Consider the following 27063-nt stretch of genomic DNA (forward strand, 5'->3'; position numbering starts at 1 on the left):
AGCACCAGCATTAACTTTTTTGAACCCCTGTTTTTCTTGTTCATTAGATCCACCTGGTCCTCCATCCAACGCCAAAATTACAGAAACCACAAAAACCACAGCCACCTTCGTCTGGGGCCGACCCCACTATGATGGTGGTCTTGAAGTAGATGGATATATTGTTGAGTACAAAAAGGAAGGGCTTGATGACTGGGAGGTGGAGACACAGTATCCAGTGAAAGCTACTGAATACGTTATTGGTAAACTTCAAAAAGGAGGCAAATACCACTTCAGAGTCAGCGCTGTTAATTCCGAGGGAGTTGGCGAGCCTGCAGAGGTTGAGAAAGTGACTGAACTGGTGGACCAGGAGACACTGCCAGACTTTGAACTGGATGCTGAACTCAGGAGAACCCTGGTGGTCAGGTGCCGTGCTTCAATCCGTATGTTTGTGCCTATTAGGGGACGTCCTGTTCCAGAAGTAACCTGGAGTAAAGATGATACCAACTTGAAAACACGTGCACACATTGACACCACAGAGTCCTACACTCTACTGGTTATTCCTGACTGCACCAGATATGATGCTGGAAAGTACAACCTGTGTCTTGAGAATGTTGCTGGAAAAAAGACCGGATTTGTTAATGTCAAGGTTTTGGACACACCAGGACCACCAGTCAATGTCCAGCCTAGGGAGATCACTAAGAACAGCATCACCCTCCAGTGGGAAATCCCCATAATCGATGGTGGTTCTAAGATTCACAGATATGTTATTGAAAAGAGGGCGGCTACCAAGAAAGCCTACACAGTGCTTACCACTAAATGGCAGAAGTGTTCCTACAAGTTTACAGACCTTGAAGAGGGAGCTTACTACTACTTCCGTATCTCTGCTGAGAATGACTTGGGTGTAGGTGAGCCCGCTGAATCTCCTGAGCCAATCAGGGTGTCCCAGGCCCCCACTGCGCCAGAGAACTTGTATGTTACAGATGTGACAGCTGATAGTGCCAGCCTGGCATGGGCAAAGCCCCTGCATGATGGCGGCAGCTTGATCACCGGATATGTCATTGAGGCCCAGAAGAAGGACACTGAGCAGTGGGTCCATATGGGCACCATCAAGGCTCTGGACTACACTGTCACCGATCTGATTGAAGGTGCAGAATATACCTTCCGCATAATGGCTGTCAATGCATCAGGCAGGAGCGACCCTCGTGAGAGCAGGCCAGCTATTATCAAAGAGCATACTTCCGCTCCTTCCTTTGACCTGCGTGGAGTGTACCAGAAGACGGTCATTGCCAAGGCAGGAGACCGTGTCAAGGTGGAGATTCCAGTGCTCGGCAAACCCAGGCCTGACGTTTCCTGGAAGAAGGGAGACATAAGGATCAAGGAGACACAACGAATCAACATTGAAACCACACCAACATCTACTATCCTCAACATTGGTGAGATCAAGAGGACTGATGAAGGCCAGTATTCCATGACTGGTAAGAACATGCTGGGTACAGTGACTGAGACGATCACAGTCCTGGTCCATGACATTCCAGGTCCTCCCACTGGTCCCATCAAGTTGGAAGAGGTCTCATGTGATTATGTTCTTATGTCCTGGGAAGCACCAGAGAGTGATGGAGGTGTACCTATCAACAACTATATTGTTGAGATGCGGGAGACTACTGGTACTTCCTGGATGGAGTTGGCAGCTACAGTGATCCGCACCACATTCAAGGCAGCCCGACTCAACACTGGAACCCAATATCAGTTCCGTGTCAAGGCCCAGAACAGATATGGCATTGGACCATGCATTATCTCTGAACCAGTGTTGGCTGCCTATCCATTTGATGTGCCAGGCCAGCCAGGCATTCCTGTGGTCACATCTTTCAACAAGGATGCAATGACTCTGAGTTGGAACGAGCCTTCCTCTGATGGAGGCAGTGTCATCCTTGGCTATCATGTGGACAGAAAAGAGAAAAACAGCATTCTGTGGCAGAGGGTCAGCAAAGCTCTTGTTGTCGGAAATATCTTCAAATCAACAGGCCTTGTTGATGGAATTGCATATGAACACCGTGTTATTGCTGAAAACATGGCTGGTCTCAGCAAACCCAGCAAACCCTCTGATACTATGTATGCTTTGGACCCTGTTGACCCACCAGGTAGGCCCGTGGCACTGAATGTCACCAGACATGAGGTCACAGTGTCATGGACCAAACCAGAGGGAGATGGTGGATTTTCCATTACTGGATACACAGTAGAGAGGAGAGAGATGCCCAATGGACGCTGGCTCAAAGCCAACTTCAACAACATCCTAGAAACCATCTACACGGTCAGTGGTCTGATCGAAGATGCAACTTATGAATTCCGAGTGTTTGCTAGAAACTCAGCTGGTGCTGTTAGTGCTCCATCCCCGACATCAGAGGCAATCACATGCAGAGATGACATTGAAGAGCCCAAGCTTGATGTTGACGCATCCTATAGCAGCAATGTTGTTGTCATGGCAGGAGAGGTGTTCAAGCTGGAGGCCAGTGTGACTGGCAGACCACTACCATCTTTGGTATGGACCAAGGAAGGAAAGGAACTTGTTGATACAGCCAAAATAGAGATAAAGACAACTGATTTCCACACAACTCTAATGAACAAAGATTCCCTGAGGAGGGACGGAGGTGTTTTTATTCTGACCGCCAGCAATCCTGGTGGATTTGCCAAGTTTACCTATAATGTCAAGGTGCTCGACAGACCTGGACCACCAGACTCCCTCACTGTTACTGACGTCACTGCTGAGAAATGTGTTCTTAACTGGCTGCATCCAACACATGATGGTGGTGCCAAGATTGAGTACTTTATCCTTCAGAGGCGAGAGACCAGTAGGTTGGCATGGACAAATGTGGCTACAGACCTTCAGGCAAACAGGCTAAAGGTTACCAAGCTTCTAAAGGGCAATGAATACATCTTTAGAGTAATGGCTGTAAACAAGTATGGCGTGGGTGAGCCCCGGGAGTCTGAAGCGATCATCTGTGCCAACCCCTATGTCCCCAGTGACCCACCAACACAGCCTGAAGTCACCAGCATTACCAAAGACTCCATGGTCGTCTGCTGGGAACGCCCTGAACATGATGGAGGCAGCAGAATAAACACATACGTAATTGAGAGAAGGGATAAGACTGGCCTGCGCTGGGTAAAATGTAACAAGAGGACTGTAACTGACCTGCGTTTCAAGGCCTCTGGCCTCACACCAGATCATGAGTATGAATTCAGAGTTTTTGCTGAAAATAATGCTGGTCTAAGCCAGCCTAGTCCTTCCAGTCCATTCTACAAAGCTGTAGACACTATCTTCCAGCCTGGACCTCCAGGGAACCCCAGAGTGCTGGACACAACCAAGTCTTCCATTACCCTTGCCTGGAACAAGCCTGTCTACGATGGTGGTTCTGAAATCACTGGTTACATTGTGGAGACCTGCCTGCCTGAGGAGGATGAGTGGACAATACACACTCCCAAGAAGGGATGGACAGCCACTTCCTTCACTATTACCAGCTTGAAGGAAAACCAAGATTACAAAATCAACATCTGTGCCACTAATTGTGAGGGAGTGGGAGAGCCCGCTGCTGTTCCTGGAACCCCCAAGGCTGAAGACAGATTGCTTCCTCCAGAAATTGAACTTGGAGCAGAGCTGCGTAAGGTGGTCATCCTCAGAGCCTGTAGCACACTCAGACTCTTTGTTCCAATTAAGGGCAGACCAGTACCTGAAGTTAAATGGTCAAGAGAACATGGAGAATCCCTAGACCGAGCTCTCATTGAAATCACCCCATCATTCACTACTCTTCAGGTAGACAATGTTGACAGGTTTGATGCAGGTAAATACATGGTGACTGTAGAGAATGCCTCAGGAAGCAAAACAGCCTTTGTTAATGTCAGGGTGCTAGATAGTCCTGGAGCACCTCAGAATCTGATTATCAAGGAGGTCACTAGAGATTCAGTTTCACTCGTTTGGGATGCACCTCTCATTGATGGTGGCTCCAGAGTCCGCAACTACATTGTGGAGAAGCGTGAGTCACACAGAAAGGCCTACACCACTGTCTGTGCCAGCTGCCATAAGTCTAGTTGGAAAATTGGAGACCTGGAGGAAGGAAAATTGTACTCATTTAGAATCCTGGCTGAAAATGAATATGGAATTGGCCTCCCAGCAGAGACTGTTGAACCAATTAAAGTGTCAGAGAAGCCTCTACCACCGGGCAAAGTGACCCTTCGTGAAGTTACCAGCTCCAGCGTCACACTAACTTGGGAAAAGCCTGACCATGATGGTGGGAGCAGAATCACAGGCTATAATGTTGAGATGCAGGGTAAAGGCAGTGAGAAGTGGATCCAGGTCATGGTTGTAAAGACCAATGAGGCTGTTGTAACTGGCCTTACACAGGGAGAGGAGTACATGTTCCGTATCTCAGCCACCAATGAAAAGGGAGTTAGTGACCCACGTCTTCTTAGTGTGCCCGTGGTGGCTAAAGACCTAGTCATCTCCCCAACCTTCAAACTGCTCTTTAGCACGTACAGTGTGCTAGCGGGAGATGATCTGAAGATTGATGTACCATATTCCGCCTGTCCCAAGGCTACAGCAGCTTGGCTCAAAGATGGCATTGCTCTTAAGGAGACAACAAGAGTTAATGCTGATGCCACAGACAAAAACCTTCTCCTGGTTATTAAGGACGCTTGCAGAGATGATGTGGGCACATACACTATCAAACTGATCAACACCGTTGGAGAGGCATCTACAGACATCAGTGTTGTTGTTCTAGATAAGCCTGGTCCTCCAACCGGCCCAATTAAGATGGATGAGGTCACTGCTGACAGCTTGGTCCTGTCCTGGAATCCACCAGAGTATGACGGTGGTTGCGCCATCAACAATTACATTGTTGAGAAGAGAGACACATCTACCACTAACTGGCAGATTGTGTCAGCTACTGTGGCCAGAACCACTATCAAGGCAGCCCGTCTGAAGACTGGAACTGAGTATCAGTTTAGGATTGCTGCAGAGAATAGATATGGCAAGTCTTCAGTCCTGCTCTCTGAAACCATTGTTGCTCAGTATCCATTTGAGGTGCCCCACCCACCACGTTCTGTTGTAGTCCAGTCAGCCACCAAGGAGAGCATGGTGGTTGTATGGGAGAAACCCAGCAGTGACGGTGGAAGCAAAATTATGGGCTACCACTTGGAGCTCAAAGAGAGAAATAGTATACTGTGGGTGAAACAGAACAAACAAATAATCCCAGAGACCAGATTTAAGGTTGTTGGCCTTGAGGAGGGTATTGAGTATGAGTTCAGAGTCTATGCTGAGAACATTGTTGGCCTCAGCAAAGCCAGCAAACTGACTGAAATGCAAGTGGCCAGAGATCCTTGTGACAGACCAGGCAAACCAGAGGCTGTCATAGTGACAAGAAACCAAGTGACACTCAGATGGACCAAACCTGAGTATGATGCCGGCATTAAGATCACAGGCTATGTGGTTGAGAAGAAAGAGGGAGCTGGCCGCTGGATGAAGGCCAGTTTCGCCAACGTCATTGAGACTGTATTTGTTGTCACAGGACTCACTGAAGAACAAATTTATGAGTTTCGTGTTATTGCCAGAAATGCAGCAGGTGTTTTCAGCCAGCCCTCTGATTCTACTGGAGCCATCACTGCCAAGGATGAGGTGGATCCACCCAAGATTGACTTAGAAGCTAAGTACTCCCAGGCTGTGGTGGTAAATGCTGGAGAGACATTCAAGCTCGAGGCTGGTGTCTATGGTAAGCCTGTGCCCACAGTACACTGGATAAAGGAGGGCAAAGAGATTTCTGAAGCAGCACGCCTGGAGCTTAAGAACACAGACTTTACAGCTTGTATAGTTGTTAAAGAAGCTATCCGTGTTGATGGAGGTCAGTACACTTTGCTGGTAAAGAATGTTGGAGGAGAGAAATCTGTTAACATTAATGTCAAGGTCCTGGACAGACCAGGTCCACCCGATGGCCCTATCTCTATCTATGGGATCAGCAGTGAGAAATGCTCCATTGCCTGGAAATCTCCCTTGCAAGATGGAGGTAGTGATGTTTCCCATTACATTGTTGAGAGGAGGGAAACCAGCCGACTGGTTTGGACTGTAGTTGAACAAAAAGTTCAGACCCTGAACCTGAAGATCACAAAACTACTTCCTGGTAATGAGTATATCTTCAGAGTGATTCCAGTCAACAAATACGGAGTTGGTGAGCCTCTAGAATCCGAGCCAATGATTGCCAGAAATCAATTTGTCACTGCGAACTCTCCAACTGAGGTAGAAGTCTCCACAATCACCAAAGATTCCATGGTAGTGACCTGGGAGAGACCAACTAATGATGGTGGCAGTCCCATCCAGGGATACGTTGTTGAAAAACGTGACAAAGATGGTGTGAGATGGACCAGGTGCAACAAGCGCACAGTGAGTGAGCTGCGTTTCAGAGTAACAGGGCTCCTAGAAAACCACAGCTATGAATTCAGAGTTGCTGCTGAAAATGCTGCTGGTGTTGGCACACCTAGTGCACCAACAGTGTACTACAAAGCATTGGATCCTATCTTCAAAGCAGGCCCACCAAACAATCCCAAGGTGGTGGACACATCTAGGTCCACTGTTTCCCTGACATGGGGCAAACCCATCTATGATGGTGGCTGTGAGATTCAGGCTTACATTGTTGAGGCCTGCGATGTAGCATCGGATGAGTGGTTTATATGCACTCCTCCAACTGGAATCACAGAAACTAAGTTTACAGTGACAAAGCTTCTGGAGAAGCATGAATACCAATTCAGAGTGTGTGCCATCAACAAAGTTGGTGTTGGCGAGCATGCTGATATTACAGGAAAGATTCTTCTGGAGGAGAAACTTGAGGCTCCTGATCTTGACCTTGATGCTGATATGAGAAAGATGATCAACATTAGAGCAGCAAGCACTCTCAGGCTGTTTGTTCCTGTGAGAGGTCGTCCAGCTCCTGAGGTGAAATGGGGCAAGGCTGAGGGTGAGATTAAGGAGACTGCCCAGATTGACAATACAGGCAGCTATGCTTCACTTGTCATTGAAAATGTTGACAGATTTGACACAGGCAAGTACACCCTGACTGCAGAAAATGCCAGCGGAGTAAAGTCAGTCTTCATCAGTGTCAGAGTCCTGGATTCACCTAGTCCACCAGCTAACTTCTTTGTGAAAGAGATTACCAAGAACTCTGTCACTCTCACATGGGAGCCTCCACTTCTTGATGGCGGCTCAAGGATAAAGCATTACATTGTTGAGAAGCGTGAGAGCACTAGAAAGGTTTATTCTCCCGTCACCACCTGCAACAAGATGTCATGGAAAGTTGAGCCTCTCCCAGAGGGTGGAATCTTCTTCTTCAGAGTCTTGGCTGAGAATGAATATGGGGTGGGTCTCCCTGCTAAAACTATAGAACCAATAAAGATATCTGAGAAGCCTCAGCCACCTGGTAAAGTTAGTGTTGTTGACGTCACTTCTAGCACTGTAACTCTCACCTGGGAGAAGCCTGAACATGACGGCGGCAGTAGGATCAGTTACTACGAAGTTGAGCTGGCACCTAAGGACAGTGAAGCTTGGTCTCTGTGTGCCAGTGGGAAGGCACTGGAGACTGTAGTGACAAACCTACTCAAGGGAGAGGAGTACCAGTTCAGAGTTGTTGCTGTAAATGACAAGGGCAAAAGTGACCCCAGACAATTGGCTCAAACTGTTGTAACTAAGGACCTTGTGATTGAGCCTGCAGTTAGACCCAAAGTGAGCACATACAGTGTCCAGGTAGGGTATGACCTAAAGATAGAGGTCCCAATTGCTGGTCATCCAAAGCCAACCATCACTTGGACAAAGGACGGATCCGCCCTTAAGCAGACCACCAGAGTCAATGTCACTGACTCAGCACGTCTTACCACTCTCACCATAAAGGATGCTACCAAAGAGGATGGAGGCATGTACAGCATCAATATCGCCAATACCCTGGGTTCCAAAGACGCCACTATTGAGGTGATTACCCTGGACAAACCAGGCCCACCAACAGGCCCGGTCAAAATAGAGGATGTCAGTGCTGAGAGTATGACTCTTAACTGGGAACCTCCTACATATACTGGTGGCTGCCCAATCTCCAACTATGTGGTTGAGAAGAGAGACACAACCACAACCAACTGGGTGGTTGTATCTGCCACTGTGGCCAGAACAACACTAAAAGTGGCCAATCTGAAGACAGGCAGTGAATACCAGTTTAGAATCTATGCTGAGAACAGATATGGAAAGAGTTATGCAATTGATTCAGAGCCTGTTGTGGCACAGTATCCGTTCCAGGAGCCTGGCCCACCAGGAACACCATTTGTGTCTCTGTACTCTAAAGACTATATGGTGGTTGAGTGGCACAAGCCCCCATCTGATGGAGGCAGTGCCATCTTGGGCTATCATCTGGAGAGAAAGGAGAAGAACAGTATCCTCTGGACCAAGATCAACAAAATGCTCATCCAAGACTGCAGGTTCAAATCTACTCCTCTTGAGGAAGGCATTGAGTATGAGTACAGAGTCTATGCTGAAAATATAGTTGGCATTGGAAAATGCAGCAAAGTTTCTGAAGGGTATGTAGCCCGTGACCCATGTTATCCCCCTGGCCGTCCTGAGGCTTTAATTGTAACTAGGCACTCAGTGAAGCTGAAGTGGACCCCTCCAGAGTATGACGGTGGAAGCTTAATTACTGGCTATGTAGTGGAGAAACGTGACCTTCCTGAAGGAAAGTGGATGAAAGCCAGTTTTGCAAATGTCATTGAACATGAATTCACAGTTACTGGCCTAACGGAAGACGGTAAATATGATTTCAGAGTAATTGCAAGAAATGGAGCTGGTGCTGTCAGCAAGCCCTCTGAAAGCACAGGATCCATCACAGCCATGGATGCAATTGAACCACCTAAGTGTGACACAGATCCTATGTACAACCAGACCATTGTTATCAATGCTGGAGAGACTTTCAGTCTGGAGGCCAGTGTGGAAGGAAAGCCCATCCCCACAGCTCAGTGGTTCAAGGGAAATGTTGAAGTTGAAAACTCAGCAAGAGCTGAGCTGAAAAACACTGATTTCAAGGCTTGGCTCCTTGTGAAGGATGCCATCAGAGTGGACGGTGGACAGTACACACTGGTTCTGACTAATGTGGCTGGAAGTAAGACTGTTCCATTCAGTGTGAAAGTCCTGGACAGACCAGGCCCCTCAGAGGGACCTCTTACTGTCAGCAATGTCACTGAGGAGAAGTGCTCACTGTCATGGCTGCCCCCCAGGCACGATGGAGGAGCTAGTATTTCTCACTATGTCATTCAGAAGAGAGAAACCAGCCGCCTGGCATGGACAGTTGTGTCAAGTGACTGTGGAGCTACCATGTTCAAGGTTACCAAGCTGTTGAAGGGCAATGAGTACATCTTCAGAGTCATGGCTGTCAACAAATATGGTGTGGGTGAGCCTCTTGAATCAGCTCCAGTTATCATGAGAAATCCTTATGTTCCCCCTGGCTCACCTCAGGAGCTTGAGATCACTAATATTACCAGGGACTCCATGACTGTCTGCTGGAACCGCCCTCAAACCAATGGAGGCAGTGAGATTGTTGGTTACATTGTTGAGAAGAGAGACAGAGCTGGAGTGAGGTGGACCAAGTGCAACAAACGTAGAGTGACAGACTTGCGTTTCAGAGTAACAGGTCTGACTGAGGACCATGAATATGAATTCAGGCTATCTGCTGAGAATGCAGCTGGAGTGGGTCAGCCAAGCCCACCTACACCGTACCTCAAAGCCTGTGATCCCTCCTTTGAACCGGGCTGTCCCACCAATGCCCATGTTGTCGACACGACTAAAGACACCGTCACTCTGGCCTGGCACCGGCCTATCTATGATGGTGGTTGTGAGATTCAAGGATACGCTGTGGAAATTACTAAGGCTGATGAGGAGGAGTGGAGCATGTGCACCCCACCCTCCGGAGTTAATGCTACCAAGTTTACCATCACCAAGTTGATAGAGCACCAGGAATACAAGGTACGCATATGTGCCATCAATAAGCTGGGTGTTGGCGAGGCTACCGAGGTCGAGGGAGTCGTGAAACCTATCGATAAGATTGAACCTCCAGAAATGATTCTGGATTCAGAGCTCAGAAAGGGAATAGTTGTCCGTGCAGGAGGTTCAATGAGAATCTCCATTCCATTCAAGGGCCGTCCTGCTCCTGAGATCAACTGGGCCAAGGAGGATGGAGTACTGCCCAGTAAAGTTCAGATAGACACTGGTGAAGATTACACACAGCTCTCCATTGACATATGTGACAAATATGATGCTGGAAAATACATTCTCAACTTGGAAAATAGCGCTGGCACCAAATCAGCCTTTGTCTCTGTTAAAGTTCTGGACACTCCAGGGGCCCCACTGAATCTAACCGTAAAAGACATTAAGAGGGAAAGTGTCACTCTGACGTGGGAGCCTCCTCTTATTGATGGTGGTGCAAGAATCAAAAATTATCTTGTTGAAAAGCGTGAGTCTACCAGGATAGTTTACTCTAACGTGGACAACAAGTGCACAAAGACAAGCTACCGTATCACTGGCCTCACTGAGGGAATCATCTACTATTTCAGAGTCTTGGCAGAGAACGAGTTTGGCGTGGGACAGGGAGTTGAGACAGAAGACCCAGTTAAGACCTCTGAACCTCCTCTGTCAGTGGGTAAGGTCACCTTGACTGAAGTGACCAAAACCTCTGCCTCCTTCTCCTGGGAGAAGCCAGACCATGATGGAGGCAGCAGAATCATGGGCTATTACATTGAGATGCAGCCTGTGGGTTCAGAAGAATGGGTGGTAGCTGCCACAACCAAAACTTGTGAGGGCACTGTCACAGGCCTAAGTGCAGGCCATGAGTACCTGTTTAGAGTGTCAGCTTTCAATGAGAAGGGCAGGAGTGACCCAAGGCCTCTGGCTGCACCAGTCACTGCTAAAGATGTAACTATTAAGCCCAGATTCAAGATGACATTCAACACATACAGTTTACAGTCAGGTGAGGATCTGAAGATGGAGATTCCAGTGATTGGGCGTCCTGTTCCCACAGTTGAATGGAAGAAGGATGGGCATGCTCTTAAGGAGACAACCAGACTGAATGTATTAAGCACAGCATCATCTACTAAGCTGTGCATCAAGGATGCAAATAAGGAAGACTCTGGTAAATACACCATAACAGCCACCAGCAGCATAGGAACAGCTACAGAGGAGATTACTGTCATTATTCTTGAAAAGCCTGGCCCACCCACAGGCCCTGTGAAGATTGAGGAAGTTAGCTCTAATCATGTCACACTCTCCTGGGAGCCACCAGAGTATACCGGAGGTTGTCAGATCAACAACTACATTGTGGAGAAGAGAGACACCACCACAACAGCATGGCAGATTGTGTCTGCTACTATTGCCAGGACAACCATCAAAGTCAGCAACTTGAAGACTGGAACTGAGTATCAATTCAGAGTGTCTGCTGAGAACAGATATGGAAAGAGTCCTGCCATTGTCTCTCCCACTGCTATTGCTCAGTATCCATTCAGTGTGCCTGCTGCCCCAGAAACACCATTTATTTCTGCTGCAACCAAGGATAATATGGTTGTTGAGTGGAAACCTCCAACCAACAATGGTGGCAGCCCTGTCCTAGGCTATCACCTTGAGAGAAAGGAGAAAAACAGCCTCTTGTGGACTAAACTCAACAAACTTCTAATCCCAGACACACGTTTCAAGACTACTGAGCTGGAAGAAGGTATTGAGTATGAATTCAAAGTTTATGCTGAGAACATCGCTGGACTCAGCCCAGCAAGCAAGGTCTCTGAAAGCACTGTAGCCAGGGACCCCTGTGATCCACCAGGCACTCCAGAGGCCATTCAAATTACCAGAAATCATGTCACACTTCAGTGGACCAGGCCTCAGTATGATGGAGGCAGTGCAATTACTGGCTATCTGATCGAAAGGAGGAAGCACCCAGATACTCGCTGGATGAAGGCCACTTTCACCAACATCATTGATACCCAGTTCACACTCACTGGCCTGACTGAGGACTGTGTTTACGAGTTCAGAGTCGTTGCCAGGAACGCTGCAGGCATTTCCAGCCGTCCTTCTCAGAGCACAGGAGAAATTACTGCTAAAGATGAAATTGAGGCTCCAGAGGCCACCATGGATTCTAAATTCAAAGATCTGACTGTTGTTAGTGCTGGTGAGACATTTTTCATTGATGCTGACTTCACTGGCAAGCCTCTGCCTGAAGTGACTTGGATAAAGGATGGAAAGGAGATTGATAAAACCACACCAAGAATGGAGGTCAAGACCACACTCACACGTACTATCCTGACAGTCAAGGAATGTGTCAGAGTGGACGGTGGCCACTTTGTCCTCAAACTTGTCAATGTGGGAGGAGTCAAGATGATTCCAGTTAATGTTAAAGTTCTGGATAGACCTGGTCCTCCAGATGGCCCACTTGAAGTTAAAGGGGTCACAGCTGAAAAATGTTATCTGCACTGGAACCATCCCTCACATGATGGTGGAGCCAGCATCTCTCACTACATCATTGAGAAGAGAGAGACCAGTCGTTTGTCATGGACCGTTGTTGAGCCCAAGATCCAGGCCATCAGCTACAAAATCACAAAACTGCTGCCTGGCAATGAATACATCTTCAGAGTCACTGCTGTGAATAAATATGGCGTTGGTGAGCCTTTGGAATCTGAGCCTGTTATTGCTCGTAACCCCTTCACCACTCCCAGTGCTCCCTCCACCCCAGAGACAAGCGCTATCACTAGGGACTCCATAGTGCTTACATGGGAGAGACCAGAGCATAATGGAGGAGCTGAGATTGAAGGATATGTCCTTGAAAAACGTGATAAGGATGGCATCAGATGGACTAAATGCAACAAGAAGAGGCTGAATGACCTGAGGTTCAGATGCACTGGCCTCACAGAGGGCCACTCTTATGAATTCAGGATCTCAGCTGAAAATGCTGCTGGTGTGGGAAAGCCTAGCGCACCAACTGAATACATCAAGGCCTGTGATGCCATTTACCCACCAGGACCTCCAAATAACGCCAAAGTCACTGGCCATTCAAGCACCACAGTCTCTCTGTCCTGGTCCAGGCCTATCTATGATGGCGGAGCACAGATCAGCGGATATGTTGTTGAAAGGAAGGAGGCAACGGATGATGAATGGATCACTTGCACACCACCAAGTGGTGTTCAGGCCACCCAATATACAGTAAAGTGTCTAAAGGAAAATGCAGAGTACAACTTCCGCATCTTTGCTATTAACTGTGAGGGAGTAGGAGAGCATGTGGACTTACCTGGTTCTGTGATTGCTGCGGAGAAGCTGGAGGCTCCTGAAATTGAACTAGATGCTGACCTGAGGAAGATGGTCAATGTCCGTGCCTCTGCCACCTTGCGTCTGTTTGTGACAATCAGAGGAAAGCCTGAGCCTGAAGTCAGATGGTCAAAGGCTGATGGCACTTTGAATGAGCGTGCCCAAATTGAAGTCACAAGCTCTTACACAATGCTGGTGATTGAGAATGTCGATAGATTCGACACTGGCAAATATGTACTGACCCTTGAGAACCTCAGTGGCTCCAAATCAGCCTTCATCAATGTAAGAGTTCTGGACTCCCCTAGCACTCCTACCAACCTTGTAGTTAAGGATGTGAAGAGAACTTCTGTCTCTCTCTCCTGGGAGCCTCCTCTAATAGACGGTGGGGCTAAGATATCACACTATATTGTGGAGCAGAGAGAGCAGAAGAGAATGGCTTTCACCAGTGTTTGCACAAACTGTGTGAGGAACTCGTACATTATTTCTGACCTGCAGGAAGGAGGCCGATATTATTTCCGTGTGTTAGCTGTGAATGAGCTGGGAGTAGGTCTGCCTGCCTCCACGGATCAAGTCAAAGTGGCTGAGGCTCCTTTACCTCCTGGAAAGGTTATCCTGGTTGATGTGACTCGTCACACTGTCACTCTTTCCTGGGAGAAACCGGATCATGATGGAGGCAGCAAGATAACAAACTTTATTGTGGAGATGCAGCCCAAGGGAGATGACAAATGGACTGTTTGCAGTGAAGTCAAAGCATTGGAAGCTACTATTGGTGGACTCACAAGTGGAGAGGAATACTCCTTCAGGGTGTTTGCAGTGAATGATAAGGGCAAGAGCGATGCCAAGCCTCTGGCTACCCCTGTGGTGGTGAAAGACATCACAGTGGAACCCACCATCAACCTGTTGTACGACACATACAGTGTAAAAGCCGGAGATGACCTGAAGATTGATGTTCCCATCAAAGGCAGACCTCAGCCTGAAGTGTCCTGGAAGAAGGACGGCCAGGTGCTTAAGCAGACGACCAGGGTCAATGTTCTTACTTCTAAGACCTCATCCAAGATTACCATCAAGGAAGCAACCAAGGAGGATAAAGGAAATTATGAGATTACTCTGACAAACTCACTTGCCACCAAGACGGCTGTAGTCCACGTTGTTATCCTTGACAAACCTGGCCCACCCAGCAACATTAGGATGGATGAGGTGAGCGCTGACTTCATCACACTGTCCTGGGATCCTCCAACCTATAGCGGTGGTTGTCAAATTAACAACTATGTGGTGGAGAAAAGAGACACTACCACAACCACATGGCAGATTGTCTCAGCGACAGTAGCCAGGACATCAATCAAGGTGGCTCGTCTCACTCAGGGAACAGAGTATCAGTTCCGTATTGCAGCTGAGAACCGTTATGGCAAGAGTTCAGCCATTGACTCTACTCCTGTTATTGCTCAGTATCCCTTCGAGCCTCCTGGCCCACCTACCAACGTCCATGTTTCCCATGCCACCAAGTATGGCATGCTTGTGGTATGGGGCAGACCTGCCAGTGATGGTGGCAGCCCTGTAATTGGTTACCACATTGAATGCAAAGACCAAAGCAGCATCCTGTGGACCAAGGTCAACAGAGGTCTGCTGGCTGAGAACCAGTTCAAGATGACAGGCATTGAAGAAGGACTGATGTATCAGTTCAGAGTCTATGCTGAGAATATTGCTGGAATTGGTCCATGCACTAAGGCCAGTGACCCTGTGGCAGCCAGGGATCCATGTGAATCTCCACGTAACCTTAGAGTCACCAACATTACCAGGACTTCAGTTTCCCTCTTCTGGGATAAGCCAGAATATGATGGCGGAGTAAAGATAACTGGCTACATTGTTGAGCGTAAAGAACTTCCAGATGGCCGCTGGCTGAAATGCAACTTCACCAACCTGCAAGACACTTACTTTGATGTCACAGGCCTCACAGAAGATGTCCAATATGACTTCCATGTCATTGCTAAGAATTCTGCAGAGCTATTGAGTGCTCCATCAGAAAGCACTGGTCCTGTCACAGTCAAGGATGATGTAGACCCTCCAACTATTATCATGGAAGATAAGCTCAGACAGCTGGTTGTTGTTAAGGCTGGAGAGATCATTCAAATTGATGCTGAAATCACAGGCCGTCCACTCCCAGTTGTCTCATGGTGGAAGGATGGAAAGGAGATTGATGCAAAGGCCAGGTGTGAAATCACCTCCACCAACTTCGCAACCACATTAATTGTCAGAGACGTCATCAGGAGGGACTCTGGACAGTATGTCCTGACCCTGCACAATGTGGCAGGAACTAGGTCTGTGGCTGTCAACTGTAAAGTTCTGGACCGACCTGGACCTTCCTCAGGACCAATGACAGTGTCTGGCCTCACAGCCGAGAAATGCACCATAACGTGGGGTCCGCCTCAGGAGAACGGTGGTGCTGAAATCATGCACTACATTGTCGAGAAACGCGAGACCAGTCGCCTCGCCTGGACTCTTGTCTATGGTGACATGAAGGCAACCACCTGTAAAGTAACCAAACTGCTCAAAGGAAATGAGTATATCTTAAGAGTTAGGGGAGTCAACAAATATGGGGAGGGTGAGGCCCTGGAAAGTGAACCAATAAAGGCCATGGATCCATTCACTGTGCCTGCATCTCCCACTAATGTTCAGGTCACCTCAGTTACAGGTGAGGCAATGACCATCTGTTGGGAAAGACCAACTTCTGATGGTGGCAGCAGTATCTCTGGCTATGTCATTGAAAAGCGAGAGAAGACTGGCCTTCGCTGGTGCCGTGTCAACAAGAAACCTGTTTATGATCTCAGAGTCAAAGCTTCAAACCTTCGTGAAGGCAGTGAGTATGAATACAGAGTTTTTGCAGAAAACGCTGCTGGCCTTAGTGCTCCCAGCATCCCTTGCCCTCTCACCAAGGCTGAAGACCCACAGTTCCTGCCTTCACCTCCTGCTAAGCCCAAGATAATCGACTCTACAAAGACCACAGTCACCCTGTCATGGAATAAGCCATTATTTGATGGTGGAGCACCGGTTACTGGTTACAGAGTTGAATACAGGAATACTTCAGATGATGAATGGATTGTTGGAGTCCAGAATACCAAGAACACAGAGTTTACAGTGGTTAAATTGACACCTGGTGCTGAATATGTGTTTGTTGTCAAGTCCATTAACAAGATTGGAGTCAGTGAGCCCAGTCCTGAGACAGACAAACAAATCGCCAAAGAAAGAGAGGAAGAGCCGGTCTTTGACATCAGCAATGAGATGAGGAAGACTCTTATTGTGAAGGATGGAAGCTCATTTACCATGACAGTGCCCTTCAGAGGCAAACCCATCCCCAGTGTTACATGGTCTAAGCCTGATGTTGACCTTAGAGTTCGTGCTGCCATTGAAACCACAGACACCTTCACCTCTATCACCGTGGAGAAAGCAACTCGCGATGACTCTGGCAAATACACCATCACCTTGTCTAGCGTAGTTGGAACAACCTCCGTGACACTCAATGTCAGAGTTTTGGATTCCCCTGGACCTCCTGCCCGTATAGAGGTCAAGGATGTGACGAGGACCTCTGCTACTGTAACCTGGGACACTCCTGAGAATGAGGGAGGAGGACCAGTCAAGAACTACCTTGTTGATATCCGTGAGGCCAGCAAGAAAGGCTGGACCAGGTTGACCGACACATGCCACAGAATGACATACAAGGTAACAGACGTGCAGGAGGGAGAAGTCTACTACTTCAGAGTGACGGGCGAGAATGAGTATGGTGTTGGTGTTTCTGCTGAGACCACAGTAGGAACCAAGATCACAGGTATGGAATTTAAAATCTTTAACATTATATATTCTTATTGTTATGCTAAAGATAATACATGAGTATTAAAATAAAACATATTTTTGTCCCCTTTATCAAGAAAAACCAAGCCCACCACCCAAGCTGGGTGTGACTGATGTGACCAAGGAGAGTGTCTCGCTGGCCTGGGCTAAACCAGAACATGACGGAGGCAGCAGAATTACTGGGTACCTGGTGGAAGCTCTGGAGAAAGGCCAGGAGAAGTGGGTTAAGTGTGGTGTAACCAAGTTCATACACTTGACAGTGTCTGGTCTGAGGGAGAATGCTGAGTACTTCTTCAGAGTCAGAGCAGAGAACCATGCTGGCTTCAGTGATATTAAGGAAATGATCACCCCAGTAGTGGTCAAAGACCAGCTTGGTAAGTTACAGATCAGATTGATCAGATTTGATTTATTAGTTATTTATTTTGATTTGATTAGTGAACATCCATTTTTGCATAAAACCAGAAAGTTAAATTGTATTCCAACTAATTTCCCCTGCTATATCTCTGTTTACTTTTTCTGCTCCAGAATCTCCTGAGATTGACATGAAGAACTTCCCCCACAACACAGTGTATGTTAGAGCCGGCTCCACACTCAAGTGTGAGATTCCACTGACGGGCCGGCCTTTGCCTAAAGTCTCCCTGTCCAAGGATGATGTGCTGCTAAAGTCAACAATGAGGTTCAACTCTGAAGTCACCCCTGACAGCATCAAGATAATTTTGCGTGAGAGCATTGCTGGAGACACAGGACGCTACGATATCATAGCCTCCAACTCCAACGGAACCACCAAATCCTTTTTGAATATTATGGTTCTGGACCGCCCCAGTGCCCCAGTTGGACCTGTGGAGCTCTTTGATGTCACAGAAGACAGCGTGAGCCTGAATTGGCTCCCACCGACATATGATGGTGGCAGCCCTATCACCAACTACATAATCCAGAAGAGAGAGACAACCAATGCCAACTGGAGTGATGTTTCTTCAGCTGTGGCCCGATGCACCATGAAGATCATGAAGCTGACCACTGGCCTTGAGTACCAGTTCAGAATCAGGGCTGAGAACAGATATGGAATCAGTGAGCACATTGACTCTCCGACTGTCGCTGTCAATCTTCCTTACAGTAAGTCGTCTTTGTTTTGCTTCTCTCTTTTATCTTCACATTATTATTTGTTTACTTTCTCAGGATGAACATGTTAACAACCATCAACTCTTACTTTTACCAGCTATTCCTGAAGCTCCGTCAACTCCGGAGATCACTAATGTAACTAGGGAGACCATCACTGTAGCCTGGAAGGAGCCAACGTCAGATGGTGGCAGCCACGTGTTTGGCTACCATCTCCAGATGAAAGACAGGAACAGCATCCTTTGGCAGAGAGTCAACAAAACGGTGATCCGTGCTACACACTTTAAGGTCACCAACATCAATGCTGGACTTATTTATGAGTTCAAGGTGGCAGCAGAGAATGCTGCTGGAATCAGTGCCTTCAGCAAGATTTCTGATGCAGTTCTGGCTATTGATGCCTGCGGTGAGTGCAATGTTCAAACCTTTCTATAAAAGTCAAAGAAAATTTGATTTTGCTGTGGAATTCTCTAGGTGTCTATTTACAGATCAAGGCATTTTCAGCTATATCTGATGATGTGATATCAGTTAATATCTCTTTGCAACAGTTTTCTAATAATAAATTCTCAATATCTGTTCCTGCAGAGCCACCCATTGACTTGCGTATAAGTGACATCACCAAGAACACCATTAGCCTGGCCTGGCATAAGCCCAACTACGATGGCGGATCCCCGATCACTGGTTACATCATTGAGAAGAGAGAGGGCGTTAGTGCTAAGTGGTCCAAGGCTAACCTCACCAATGTCACAGACACCCGCTTTGCTGTGACTGGCCTAACCCAGGACGAATCATACGAGTTTAGAGTCATGGCGAGGAATGCCGTTGGCTCAGTGAGCAATCCATCCATAACCGCTGGACCAGCCACATGCGTGGATACCTACGGTACATCTATTTTGTTTATTTCAAACTGTGTTTTGCCATCAAATTTAATGATTGATTGTTTGATTTTTATTTTGGGAATGCAGTTGCAATGTTTTACACTGCTTTAGTAAATTTAGTACATTGGCTCCGATAATTAACATGTTATATTTTTGATACGTTATTTTGTGATACTGGATATCACATATTGGAAATAAACTTTTATTTTTCACAATGACCTTCTCTATTTTGTTGTCCAACACATACTTTCATGTATGATGCATATATCCATCAGAATATGAAGTCACTTGCCTGTTATTTGGTTTGTCATCCAGGTGCACCAGAGATTGAAATACCTCAAGAGTACTTCAGCGAGGTCAAGTACAGGGCTGAATCTAATGTGGAGCTCAAGTTTAATATCACAGCCAAACCTGCTCCCACTATCGAGTGGTTTAAGGATGGCAGAGAGCTTGAGTCTAGTGCCCAGCTCTCTTTCAAACACACATTTGAGTCCACCAGCTTGTTCCTGAAGGACACCACTCGTCTGAACTCTGGATTGTATGAGGTCAAGGTGAAGAACTCCATGGGAACCGCATCTGCCACTGTCAGACTGCTCATTCAAGGTATTTAGATTATTATCAGATAACAGATATTATTTAAAAACTGTATTTATGCAACACACTCTCATGAACGGGTTCGACAATATCGTACGAAAAGTTATGCACACCAATTCTTATGATACCCTACGAAATTAGGCGAGACGCCGGCTACAGAGCTCCGTGAGCTGTCGGTCGTATCAGCGGCAGTTGATAGTTGAGTTTAGTCTACAAAAGCTTTCTGGGGGCCGTGTACAGAGCAGCACAAAATGACTGTCCTTTCAGGGGCCATGGCAATTGACCCTAGCAGACAAAAAGTGAGCATCATGCGGTGACGACAGTTAAGTCAGGCACCAAAACGACTAGCTAAGTTTAGAAAAAGATCATGGTTTGGATGTAAACACTCCAAGGGAACGAACATGCGAATCCTGGGTGAAAGTCTTGTTTTCCCCTTAACTTCTTCAAGGAAAGACTTGTGTTTTTCCTGGATAGTGAACTCTGCTCCTCGGCTTGAAAGCCCTGTGTTTTAGGAGACAAACATCCCCCCCCCCCCGACCTCCTCCCTATGACAATCTTCACGCTCTTATACAGCAGCAGTCAATGTGGTGCTGAAAGCAATACATACGTGAAATACATACCAATTTCAGTGCTTTACTTTTCACAGCTGTATAAGTGGATCATGAGAACAGCCTGATTTATGTATTAGTCATTTTGCCTTGCATGAAATTTATTTTGTATAATGGATGGACCCTGACTTACATGAATCTGTCCTCCCCTTATCCAGACAAGTCCGGCCCCCCTGCTGGAGAGATTCAGTTCAAGAAGGTGACAGCCACGAACATCACCATCATGTGGTCCCCTCCTGCTGATGAGGGTGGTGCCATGGTAACGCATTACATTGTGGAAAAGAGGGAGACGAGCAGAGTCATGTGGTCCATCGTCTCAGAGAAACTGGTCGATTGCATTGTTAACGTGCCCAGACTCATCCCGGGCAATGAGTACATCTTCAGAGTCCGTGGAGTCAACAAGTACGGCATCGGAGACCCAATGGAGTCTGAACCTATCATCGCCAAGAACGCATTTGGTAAGCAATCAGAATAAATTCTGCATCATTTACCACAACTGCTGTTCAATCCACAGTTAATTATTAGTATTGAAAAGGTACTAAACTTTAATGTAGGATTTTTTTTTAAGCAAAGGAAAACTATATTTTATCTAACCTGATCATTTTGATTTATTTTAGTTCCTCCAAGCGAGCCATCTAAGCCTAAAGTGACCATGATCACCAAGTCCACCATGACAGTGATCTGGGAAAGACCAGCGCTGGATGGAGGCAGCGACATCGACGGCTACTATCTGGAGAAGAGGGAGAAGAAGAGTCTGCAGTGGTTCAAGGTTTGTTTGCTGACCTATCTTTACAGTTTCAGTACTTTAGCTTCTTTTACACTTAAAAAAACTGATAACTTGATAACTGAGGTGGAAACAACATAATGTCAATTGTGTTTGGCCAGGTGGTGAAGGGAACCATCAGAGACACCAGGCAAAAAGTCACTGGCCTGGTGGAGAACTGGGAGTACCAGTACAGAGTTTGCGCCGTCAACAAGGCTGGAGCAGGAAACTACTCTGAGGCTTCTGAACTCTACAAGGCCTACGACCCCATCGGTATGCTTTTATTTTTATTTTTTATACTTCATCTTTTCTAAAAGAAACTGAAATACACCAAAAATGAACAAATAGTTGGCCACCTAGGGCACACATTCAAACATTAGTCTGATGTCTTTGTTGGACCATACTTAGAACATTCATCACAATATCTATCCATCTGTCTGTGTTGGAGATTCATTCTGTAACCATTTTCATGTTATAGCTTTCTTGCTAGCTGCTAACAATCTATTTAATAGATACTTGTCGTGTCTCAATACATTAGTTGCAGTATTGCCCAAATATATTGTAAAAAAGGAACAGTCAGTTCCAAAATAAATGGACAAGTGTCCTGTTACCCTTATTTTTATAGATGTCAATAAATATGTCAACCAAGCTGGTATCACATTTCTCCCATCGCTATCCTTTTAACTGTCACTTAGCATCACCATGCCAGCCTCTTACGAATTTCTTCTTAATATTTGTTTATCGTTAAGATCTTCTGACGACATTCATGCCCTTGTCTTCTCTAGATCTGCCTGGTGAGCCATCCAAGCTGCGTGTACTCGACTCCACAAAGACCTCCATCACCCTCGGCTGGGAGAAGCCCGTCTATGATGGCGGCAGTGAAATCACACACTACATTTTGGAACAGATGAACACAGAGGAAAAAGAATGGGTAATCACCAACCCACAGGTCAAGGACTGCGAATATGTGGTGTCTCACCTCAAACCTGGAGTCTACTACTACTTCAGAGTCTCTGCTGTCAACTGCAAGGGCAAAGGAGAAGACATCAAGATGTACCAACCTTTGCAAGCCAAAGATATCTTGGGTTTGTATTCATATATATCCCTCTATGGCATTCACACGTCTTTTATATTTGCTTTATGATCAAGATAAAAACACGATGGGAGTTCATTAAAGCATTAAAAACTATACGTTGTATTGCTTCTAATTATTGCCCTTTATTGCTATATTGAGTAAATGTTTTATTTTTCTGATGGTGGATAATCATGTCCTTACCGACAATTAATTTCTGCTTTTCCCACTGTTTTTGTTTCACTTCTCTCCAACAGAGGAGGCCGATTTGGACTTGGATGTTCCCATGACGACCCAGTACACAGTCAGGGCCGGCCGTGACGTGGAAGTGTTTATCCCTCTGAAGGGACGCCCCGCTCCCGGCGTCACGTGGCGCCGTGATGACCGCAACATAGCTGCTGACAATCGCTACACCATCACCAACACTGAGCGAGCCACCACGCTCCTCATCCCCAAGATCACCCGTGACGACCGCGGCAAGTACCTGCTGGAAATTGAGAATGGTGTGGGAGAACCCAAGATAATCACCGTTTCCGTTAAAGTTCTGGACAGTCCAGCCACATGCCAGAAACTGATGATCAAGAACGTGACGAGAGGAAATCTGACGCTAAGCTGGGAGGCTCCTCTCATCGAAGGCGGTTCCCCCGTCACTCATTACATCGTCGAGAAGAAGGCGTCCACCATGAAGGCTTACCAGGTGATCTGTGCTGAATGTACCAACACAACTTACAAGGTGTCGGGCCTGGAGGAGGATGTAGCTTACTTCTTCCGTGTGTCTGCTGAAAATATGTACGGTGTGGGAGACACCTGCGAAACCACCGAGCCTGTAAGAGCCACCGAAACTCCTGGAGCCGTTAAAAACCTGGTGATGCTGGACTCTACGAAGACCTCTGTCACCCTGCAGTGGACTAAACCCGACCACGACGGCGGTAGCCACATCACCGAATACATCGTTGAAAAGAGAACCCAGGAAGATCCCACGTGGACTTTGGGGGGAACATGCAAGCGCTTCACCTGCGAGGTGACGGGACTGAAGGAGAACGCTGTCATGGACTTCAGAGTATTCGCCAAGAACGAGAAGGGCAACAGTGACTTCTCCCTGATTGGTCCGATCACCGTGAAGGACTTCATCATTCTACCTGAGGCCAACCTCATTGACTACCCCACTGGAGAGCTTCCTGTTCGTATCGGTCAGAACATCCACATCGAGTTGCCCTTCAAGGGTAAACCCAAACCTGCAATCAGCTGGCTGAAGGATAACTTGCCTCTGAAGGAAAGTGACAAGATTCGCTTCAGGACTACTGACAATAAGACTGCAGTCACTGTCAGAGGAGCCAAGAAGGAGCATGCCGGCCAGTACACCTTGGTTCTGGACAACAGAGTCGTCAAGAACTACTACGACATCAATGTGACCATTCTGTCCCCCCCTTCGGTGCCTGTTGGTCCCGTCCGTTTTGATGAGATTAAAGCCCAGAGCATCATCATTTCCTGGGATGAGCCAAAGGACAATGGAGGTGGTGAGATCACCTGCTACAGCGTGGAGAAACGTGAGACCTCCCAGGCCAACTGGAAGATGGTTTGCTCCAGTGTTGTCAGGGCCAACTTCAAGATTCCCAACCTGGTCAAGGGAACTCAGTACCAGTTCAGAGTCCGTGCAGAGAACAAGTACGGAGTCAGTGAAGCACTCACCTCAGCAGAAGTCCTTGCCCAGCACCAGTACAAACCTCCAGGGCCTCCAGCAAAACCAGTGGCCTATAACATCACCTGTGACGGTATGACCATCAAGTGGGAGGCCCCAGGCTTTGACGGAGGATCCCCCATTTTGGGCTATCATGTTGAAAAGAAGGACAGAAACAGCCTCCTGTGGCAGAAGGTGAACTCCACCATCATCTCCAAACGAGAGTACAGGATCATTGGTCTCATCGACGGTCTGGAGTACTCCTTCAGAGTTTACGCTGAGAACAACGCCGGACTTAGTCCTGTTAGCGAACAGAGCAAACATGCACTCGCTGTCTCCCCTGTTGGTAAGTATACACTCTGTGTTAAGGGATAACGTACACTCACTGTATTCTAAACACGTCCGACACACAGCAAAAAATAGTTATTTATTATTTATTTATAGAATTTGCAGGGGGAAATATGTCGGGTATACAGTCAGTCTACGTTAGCGTTGTACTTATGGAAGCATTTGGGGAAATTCTCTTTATTTGCGGTCTTATCCAGAGTCAAATAAGCAGATACAAATCTGTTTCATCTTTGCTCATGTAGTACAGAAATAGGTTTAGCTTTGCAAACAGTGGAACCAAAGGTTGATCAAGAACCTGTTTGCTTTACTTCTTTCTCTTCTCAAATAGATCCACCTGGCACCCCTGTCTGCATCGATGTAACCAGAGACTCAGTCACACTGCAGTGGGACATCCCGAAGAGGGATGGTGGAAGCAACATTGTAGGCTACAGTGTGGAGAGGCGCCAAGGCAGAGGCAAATGGCTGCGATGCAACTTCACAGATGTCTGCGAGACCCAGTTCACAGTGACGGGTCTGTCTGCTGGAGACAGATATGAGTTCAGAGTCATTGCCAGGAATGCTGTGGGCACCGTCAGTCCACCATCCAACTCCTCTGGATCCATTATGACCAAGGACGAGAGCAGTAAGTATTTTCAAATTAAAGATAAAAATGTCTGACTTTCTGTTGGGTTTAGAGGATGGCTCCAAGAGGCTTTTTTGTAAGTCTGAACTTACCTTGATACATACCAAATTTGTTTGCACGGATATGCAAATTTTCACACGACGTGTGATTTATTTGGTAAAATAAAATAATCCTAGTGATTTCAAAAGGGCCTACTCCGACCGGCGTTGTCGATGCTCGGGCCCTAACAATTTATGGACAAATTATCATAAATAGTAGGGGTGGGGGAGTATCGCGATATTTTCCGTGGCAATATCGTATCGATACATGGATGCCAAGTAAATATCTTTTATTTTATAAGTTGCACATGACAATTTAACTTTTTCGTACTAGAATAATCTTTGCGGAGAAAAAACCTACACATCCAACAATGAGACTTAAAAAAGGAATATCCAGCACTCTTGCTACAGCATCACCATTTGTTGAAGAAACTATTGTTTCTAGACTTGATGAAGGTCCAGAGGGGCTAAAACGTTAGTTTCTTCAAGAAATGTAGATGCTGTACGGCCGGGTTAGCTCAGTTGGTAGAGCGGGTGCACATATGTAGAGGTTTACACCTCAACCCAGCAGGCCAGGGTTCGACTCAAACCTGCAGCCCTTTGCTGCATGTTATTCCCCCTCTCTCTCCCCTTTAATGTCTTCAGCTGTCCTATAAATAAAGGCCTAAATGCCCAAAAGATAATCTTAAAAAAAGAAAGAAATGTAGATGCTGTAGCGAGAGTGCGAGATCTTCCTTTTTCAAATCTAATGATACTAGAAATATAAAACCAATTGGGTTTTTTTGTTGTTTATTTTTATTTATTTTTTTAGATAAAACAGATGTTGACAAAGTTTTCCTTGGGGTCATCATTTGAAGCTGGTGATTCCCACCCCTGATAATTAGTAGGTTTCTCACATCCCTTGGACTGTGCTGAGTGCTCATTTCTTCGTTCTTTTTGCATCTCCAGTTTCTCCTGATATCGAGTGGTCTCCAGACCAGGCGCTTACCCTGAGGGCCGGCGAGAACGTCAAGCTCAGCTGCAAAATCACTGGACGTCCCCTCCCCCAGATCATCTGGTACAAAGACGGCAAAGAGGTGGACAAGAGGACCATGTTTGACATTGAGGTTACCACCGGCATTGGCACCAGCAGCGTTTTTGTTCGCGGTGCTGACAGGAGCCATCGTGGCATCTACACCATAGAGGCCAAGAACAGCTCCGGTTGCAAGAAAGCTGAAGTCAACGTCAGGGTACAAGGTGGGTAAACACTGCCGATTATGTTTAAAGGGTAACTTCAGCTTTTTATTTTTTCAACCTGGACCCTATTTTCCAATGTTTTTGTGTCTAAGTGAGTGATGGAAACAACAGTCTTTAAAATTGGTACAGTATTAAGTGAGAAGTGTCTGCCAACATTATGGAAAGGATCCCTACAGAGATAGACCTTTTTGTTAAAGAGTAAGATCCTGAATACTGGACCGAGTTCAAAGATTTTTGTTCTAATCTGTCACGTAGATACAAATGCATTTTAAATAGGGTCCAGGTTGAAAAAAAAAACTAACTTAACCTTTAAATTTTTGACATTTTCAAACCTATTTATGACATTTTCGAAGTAACTCCTCTACCTACGGTTTCCCGGCAGATACCCCCGGACCTGTTGATGGTCCCATCCGTTTCACTGGCATCACTGCTGAGAAGTGCACCGTGTGGTGGAATCCGCCGGAGAACGACGGCTGTGCCGCCATCACCCACTACGTGGTGGAGAAAAGGGAGACATCCAGGATCTCCTGGGCCACAGTCACCTCCAAATGTGAAGCCTGTTCTTACAATGCCGCCAACCTCATCAAGGGCAACGAATACCAGTTCAGGATCTCTGCCGTCAACAAGTTTGGTGTTGGCAAACCACTCGACTCTGATGCCTTCATCGCACAGATGCAATACAGTAAGTAAAGTCCCTCATGGGTTTAGAGAGGAGAAGTCCCCACACCCTTCTGGTGGACCACCATGGAACTTTATTTCAGTAAAAATCTGTTCGGTAGTTAATGGGGAGAGACAGAAAATGATTTCATCCCGTTTGAATTGAGCCATGAATTACACACATGATGTTTGACAGTTTCAAAGATAATTGAAAGTGGAGAAAGTCCCAGTTTGTGGTAAAACTGTTGAAGTATCAGACTGTGAATACACATTATTTGAAAGACTCATCAGC

General features: G+C 46.7%; 1 protein-coding gene across 1 annotated transcript in view; it reads left to right on the forward strand.

Moving 5' to 3' along the window:
- The window catches only part of LOC120569477 (titin-like), a 123873-nt gene that overhangs the window by 63850 nt on the left and 32960 nt on the right, over positions 1–27063 (forward strand). The window contains 14 exon segments of the mRNA XM_039817336.1: positions 48–17141; positions 17242–17538; positions 17690–18277; positions 18381–18683; positions 18863–19159; positions 19471–19758; positions 20516–20815; positions 20975–21126; positions 21243–21393; positions 21906–22205; positions 22450–24216; positions 24547–24840; positions 25827–26114; positions 26497–26796. Of these exon segments, the coding sequence (XP_039673270.1) occupies positions 48–17141; positions 17242–17538; positions 17690–18277; positions 18381–18683; positions 18863–19159; positions 19471–19758; positions 20516–20815; positions 20975–21126; positions 21243–21393; positions 21906–22205; positions 22450–24216; positions 24547–24840; positions 25827–26114; positions 26497–26796 (22419 nt within the window).

Source organism: Perca fluviatilis, chromosome 12, assembly GCF_010015445.1.
Source record: "Perca fluviatilis chromosome 12, GENO_Pfluv_1.0, whole genome shotgun sequence".
In the NCBI taxonomy this organism is placed as follows: domain Eukaryota; kingdom Metazoa; phylum Chordata; class Actinopteri; order Perciformes; family Percidae; genus Perca; species Perca fluviatilis.